General features: G+C 45.9%; 1 protein-coding gene across 1 annotated transcript in view; it reads left to right on the top strand.

Moving 5' to 3' along the window:
• Window positions 1-6,494, top strand: part of EIF2A (eukaryotic translation initiation factor 2A) — a 17,026-nt gene that overhangs the window by 3,953 nt on the left and 6,579 nt on the right. The window contains 8 exon segments of the mRNA XM_031055341.1: window positions 602-671; window positions 962-1,036; window positions 1,662-1,780; window positions 2,827-2,926; window positions 3,297-3,379; window positions 5,089-5,162; window positions 5,310-5,454; window positions 6,431-6,490. Coding sequence (XP_030911201.1) covers window positions 602-671; window positions 962-1,036; window positions 1,662-1,780; window positions 2,827-2,926; window positions 3,297-3,379; window positions 5,089-5,162; window positions 5,310-5,454; window positions 6,431-6,490 — 726 coding nt within the window.

Genomic DNA, 6,494 nt, shown 5'->3' with positions numbered 1-6,494 from the left:
GCCGGAGCCCGCTGCCGTGTCCGCTGCGTCCGCGGGCTTTGGCTGCTGCTTCTCGGAAGTCGTGTTCCCTTTCCGTGTCTCACTGTTTAAACTGCCCCAACATACGGGATGCGTATTGTTCTTTTCTGTATTTGTAAGCTTTAAACGCGAGCCCGTTTCCCCGCACTCAGGCCCGTGGGGGCGGCAGTTGCTCGGGTGGATTTTTGGCTGCTCGCTGCGGTCTGTTGTGAGTTTGGATGCTAACGGGGAGCGTGACCGGGGGGCTGGAGAACACGGTGCAGCAGGGCTGCGCTGATCCTGGGTCACAGCTCAGGTGTGTTAGGGGCTCCCTTAGGGTCTCTGGGGGCTGTGGTGTGCATGAACCCTGTACAGTTGTACTGAGGCATGAGAAGTGCTGCTCTCCTGTGAGGCTGTGGCTGCCCACCCTGGGGCACATCCTGCACAGGGGTGGCAGCTCCAGGGCCGTGTCCCTGCTGTGCTTTGGAATTTCCTTAGAGCAGCTATGGGAAGCGCCGTGCATATCTCAGGGTTCACAAGTTAGAAAATCACCTGCTTTGTCAATTTCCTGCACTTGAAATGAGTTGTTTGTTTCCCCTTGCAGTGAGAGGCTCCGAGGGGCTGTACATGGTGAATGGGCCCCCCAGCTTCACTGAGAGCGTGGCATTCCAAAGGTACTGCTGGCACTAGCACTAAAGAAATTGCTTTCTGAGAAGCTAGGGTAGACTGTGGGATTGAAAAATGTGTGAATATAAGTGAGTTCAGAACACTGATGGCTTGGAAGGCTTTGCCCTTGCCTGAGCTCTCGCTGCCAGGTGACAGTCCCTGGGCAGGGGTAGCAGGGGCTGCACTGTGACACAGGGCTCCTCAGGAGCACCGCAGGAAAGCTCTTGTGTTGGTTTTTGTTAAGGAGACCTTAACTATGGCACTGTTGGGTACTTATGTACATTTCTCATTTCTTTAGGGATTCTGGAAAAAATTGCAAAGCTGTTGCTTTTAGCAAGGACGGCTCCCTCTTTGGCTGGTGCAATGGAGAAAAGTGGGTGTATTTTATTATCTTAATGTTGAGCTTCCATTAAATAAATGTAATCAGTTATGCCTCATTTACTCTTGTCTGTGTAAAGGTGATTGCTGTTAATGCAAGTGTTTGCATGTACACTTTAAATGGACTTCATCAGATGAAATATTTTGTGTTCTTGGTGCACCCATGATGCACCCATTCCCATGCAGTCTGGGTATACTTTCTTTGTTTGGTTGTTTTTTTATTCATGGCTCCCAGTACCTGGTCTCTGGGATTAATCTATTAGTAGAGTCTACAGAAAATGATGAGTCTATTCACCTTGTGAACCTTACAATACAAGGTTCCTTTTTTTATAGATCAGGTGCATTATAGAGTTTACTCTCATATTTAGAGCTTATGTGCTGCATACCAAAATACATGTTATGTTTTGACCAGTGGTTTCTGTCAGGCTTGGGTGTCTGGTTTTAGAATGTGCTCTTGGAAAAATTCAGTAAAAACAAGGGGGGTGGGGGAAGCTCTGCCGATTTTGTTCCATTGGCCAAATTTGGAGCAGATCTAGAAGAGTCAAATACTTGAACAATTCTCTCAGCATTAATTAACTATTGTAAGCATGTTTTATTGAAATAGTGTCGTTTGGTTCCAGAGTCAATGTTGTTAATGTCACCAGAGCTGAGTTACTGCATTCCTTTGATCTCCCAAAGACAGTTTGCCTTGAATTCTCGCCAAAGAATAATGTTCTGGCAACGTGGCAGGCCTATGCAAGTGAGTATTGTACCAGCTGGGGAAGCTTTGTGCCAGCTGGGAGACTTTGAGCCCATGTCTGTGGCCTCTAGCGTGTGTGCTGGCCAAATGAGCAGTGCGGGAAGTTGTGTGGGCAGTCAGGAGCACAGTGGAGAGGGAGGGATGCCTTGTCAGAGCAGCTGGTGTTGGCCATGCTCACGCACGCTCTGTCAGAGTGCTCGTGCTCACAGTCACTCTGTCACTCAGGCACGTGTTTCCTAAGCTTTGGGAAATGGTCCTGGTGCAGTGTGCCCTGCAGGCAGCTCGTGTGCTTGGGTAGGCTAGGGAGATGGTGTGCTGTCCTGGAGAGTTTTGTGCTGCCTGGGGGCCCATGGCTGGAGGGTTCTCCATGTCCAGAGCTTTATTCCCCGCTCTGCCTCCCTGGGGGGTTTGAGATCCTGGGTCTGAGAGCTGCGGTCCTGCCTGAGGCACAGACAGTGTAAATGCTGCCTTGGGAGGGAAGAGCTGGGCAAGGCTGGGCCTTGGGAGCTGGCCAGGCTGTGGGCAGACTGGGAGCTGGGACAGGCAGTAGGATAAGGCAACCACACAAGCTGTGAGCTGCTCTGGGGCTGCTGTAAATCACTGACAGCAGCAGGCAGGCTATGCTAGCCTGGGTAAGGAGGAGAGTACAGACAGCTTAAAAGCAGCAGAACCGTTTTGCATGGCTTGCAGAGAGAGCAGCCGTGACTGCAGTGGAAGGGACAAAATCATCTCATTCCTGTGAGAGCAAAACACTGGACTGGAGAACATGCCTCCATTGTTTGCCCTGAGGATGGTTTTGGGTTTGGATTAAAAAGCTGTGCAGGTGTTGGTTGCAGCCTTGCAGTAGGGAGTAGAAACCCTGCACTCCAAATGTGAGTTCTTTCTGCAAACAGATGAGGTATTAATAGGTACAGCAGTCAGCATTCATGGGTTTGGTCCCTCAGGGGCAGAAGTTGCATGCTTGCGAGAAGTTCACGCAGAACCATGAGGTGGGATGTTGGGGTGAAGCAGATTTAAGCCTCAGATACCACTCTGTTTTTTTGCAGCTGCTAAGGATGGCACAGCAGGGGTGCCCAACCTGCAGCTTCATGATCTGAGAACTGGAAAATGCTTAAAGTCTTTTGTGCAGAAGAAGATGCAGAACTGGTAAATAAGCTTTCCAGATGCTAATTGTTTACAAAGAAATGTGGTTTTCAAAATCTGATCCAGGTAAATGGAGCTGTTAGTGTGGTGTTGGCTTTCAAAGCAGTGCCTGCTGCTAACTGAAAGCCAGAGTCTATGCCTGTGGGTGTCTGTGTGTAGTTTACTGTAAATTCACTCTCACTTTGCACCACAGAGGAAAGCTGAGCAGACAATAACTAAGTCCACTTGTATATTTTTGCTATGCAGATGTCATTTAGCCACATTAAATGTATCATGTTTGAACATACTGGGTTCACAGTAGAGGGAAAAAACAATCCTGGAGTGCTAATGATGACCATCATTTTGTGTTTTTGACTTTTCCCTTAATGTGCAGGTGTCCTTGCTGGGCAGAGGATGAAAGCATTTGTGCCAGAAATGTGAACAATGAAGTGCACTTCTTTGAAAACAACAACTTCAGTATGCGAGTATTTCTCTACATTTCATTCCTTCTATAAATGCTGCTTCTTTTGAGGGGTGGTTTTTGTTTTCAGGTTTTTCTTTGTTTCTTCATTTGCTTGCCTTTTATTTCAAATACTGCCTACATTCTATTTCCGTTTGGAATTCAGAATCATTATTTCACTTTCTTATTTATCTTTTCACTGACTGACATGATATGAAAGGCATCTGATTCTCAGTAAAGAAGGCCTTATTCTATATTGCTACTCATTTAATGAGATCCAGGAAATTGTTTTGTAGAAAATGTGATCTGCCATTACTTCCTTGGGTTGTGCATATTCTGTCAATAGATTGCTAAAAATGGCTCATTAAAAAATTGGTGGCAAAAATGAAATAGTGAAACCTGAAGATTTTTACCACAGAGATTTACTGTTGGTGGTAGAATATCTGGAGTCGATAGGTGTTTAAAAGGGAAAGGGGAAGAAAAAAAGCAGAAAGATAAAAACTAATTAGAACAAAAATGTAAAGGAGTGAAAAGAAAACTGAGGGGAGAACAGCAGCCTGTGGTTTTAGTTTTGTATTTAGTTTTGCATTCTTTGTTTTGTTTTAAATATAAAGTTGATAGAAGAATTAGAGCTGCAAGAGGTTCAGTTTCCTGAGAATTAGCCCTGGTGATGTTAATCAAGCTGTGGGAAGCATGGAATGTCAGCCTCAGCAGGATGTCTGCTGGCAGTGCACATTCCTGGCTGCAGTGGAGCTGTAGGGTGATGCTGTTGCCATCAGCTGTTTGTGGGAAGGGGCAGTGCTGAGCCCTGAGCAGGCCTGTTGGGAATAGTTATCCCGTGCAGGCGTGAGGGGAGAGCCCCTGCTTCTGTGCGATGGCACCTGAATGTGACTGAAGCCAGCACAGATAAGGTGAAGAATATCTGCTTCCCTAACACACCGCTCCTCACAAGACCTACCACCACAACCAATCCCATCCCAAGACCATAACCAACAATCCCAGAACTACCCCAAGCCTCCGGATAAGGCTCCGCCGCCAATGAAAGTGAATAAACAAACACCACCAGCATCCCCTAACAAGCACCAAGGAAACAAAAGAAACCCCTAAACTCACTAGCCAACCACACCCCACAACCGCCGCTACAACTAGCCCCGATACCCCGTAATAAGGGGAGGGGTTAGAGGCAACCGCCAACCCCCTTGAAACAAAGCACAACCCTAGAAACAAAACAAATTCTATCATGCTTCCCACTCGGCCTCTCTCTGAGATCTACGGCCTGAAAAACCGTCGTTACAAAATTTAACTATAAGAACGCCTAACTCCACCCCCACCTTCCCCCCCCAGCACATTCTCTTCTTGCTTTCAGGATATGTATAACAATGCATCACACTCTCTGCCCCATCAGACAGCCCATGAAATGCAGGATAGCCAACGTCATACGTCATACGTCAAACACAGGCTGCATTCACCTTGGGTTCAGAGGCTTCCTTTGCTTTTTGAACTTCCAAATACTAAGTACTGAGTTTCAGGCATAGGCTTGATTAAAGTTGGTTTTGTAGGTGAAATGGGAAAATAATAGTTGTTTGCTTAGAAAAAGAGATCCTTTGTGATTGTCTTTACTGGTCTGTGTTATCCAGGATACAGCCCCATCGAAGGATGTGGTTAGGACATCCAGGCAACATGGTTTGTCATTAACATCAGACATCTGTGACCTTTTTCTTGGCAGATACCATTGCAAACAAGCTGCATTTGCAGAAGGTCAGTGATTTCGTGTTGTCCCCAGGAGCACAGCCAACCAAGGTACTTCTGATCCAGCTTCCAATCTTTTTTTTTTTGTTTTCTTAAAAAAAAAACCCACTGTGATTTTAGTACAGTGTAACTATTTTTGTAACCATACCCTGTGCTACCAAGGCTTTAACCTGCAGTGAAATCTTGTGGCTGTTTCAGGTTGCTGTTTATGTCCCAGGCAGCAAAGGTGCTCCGTCCTTTGTCAGGCTCTACCAGTACCCCAACTTCGGGGGCCCGCAGTCAGCACTAGCCAACAAAAGCTTCTTTAAAGCTGACAAGGTGACAATGCTATGGAACAAAAAAGGTATAGCAGCTATGTACTGAGACTTTTATATTGGGCTCATTTTGGATTGACTTTGTTTGCTGTGTGGGGTTTGTGTTTAATTTGCATATGTTGATAAATCCTGACGGCAGCCATTAATGCTCTGCTGAGGTGCATTTCTGCACGCCCTGGAGTTCTCAGAACTTACCCTGTGACTTTCATCATTTTTTGTGTTGTGCTTGAAAATATTCTATACATGCTGGTAAATTTTTCAGTTGAATGACAAATTCCTATATAATTCTGCATTCTGTGTCGATAATGTAATTGGATTGTAAACATAGCAACAGTTCATGTGATGATATGATCTTAACGTGTAGAATTATCTGTATGCATACATATGATAACTGGGGTGAGCTGAGAGGCCTCTGTGCTTTGTTGTTTGTTAGCAGTGAGCTGTTTCAGAATGATTTTGTACAAATCATTTGACTTGAACCCACATAGTTTGGAATACAAATGAAGGTGTTTCGCACATGTAGAAACCATGCTTGGGGACTGTGAGAGACAGCAAAGACTGTTGCTCAAGACATTTTGGGGTGCATGTGTCTATGGGAAGGGGCAGGCTGGGCCTTGCTCTGATGAGACAGTGCCTGTGCAGTTTTGGATAGCAGATGTGCATACAGAAGACATTGAAGAACTGTTTCAGTCAAGGATTGATCAGGATGTTTGGTTTCTGCCGTAGTTTAATTTTTTTTTAATAGCTGCAAAGGATGTTCACTTGCTTGTGATCTAACAGTAAATGAATAGACCGAGCTGATGTTTTCCACCTGAGAAAGGAATGTATTCAGTGTTTTTGTATTAGCATTTAGGAAAAACTCAATTCAAAAGAGAACGATACCAGCCCTACCACACAAGTAACCAGCAGGAACTCACAGCGGAGCTGGTTTTGCTGTCAGGTGTTTAGTGCAGTGGCTGCTGTGGTTTTCAGAAGCTGTGCTGCAGTAACTGTGTGTGTTCACAGCCACGGCCGTGCTGGTGGTTGCCAGCACCGAGGTGGACAAGAGTGGTGCCTCGTACTACGGCGA

The sequence above is a fragment of the Geospiza fortis genome, unplaced genomic scaffold (genome assembly GCF_000277835.1).
Source record: "Geospiza fortis unplaced genomic scaffold, GeoFor_1.0 scaffold172, whole genome shotgun sequence".
NCBI classification, from domain to species: Eukaryota; Metazoa; Chordata; class Aves; order Passeriformes; family Thraupidae; genus Geospiza; species Geospiza fortis.
The sequence above is the reverse complement of the archived record's forward strand: the minus strand, read 5'-3'. Positions and strand labels throughout refer to the sequence as shown.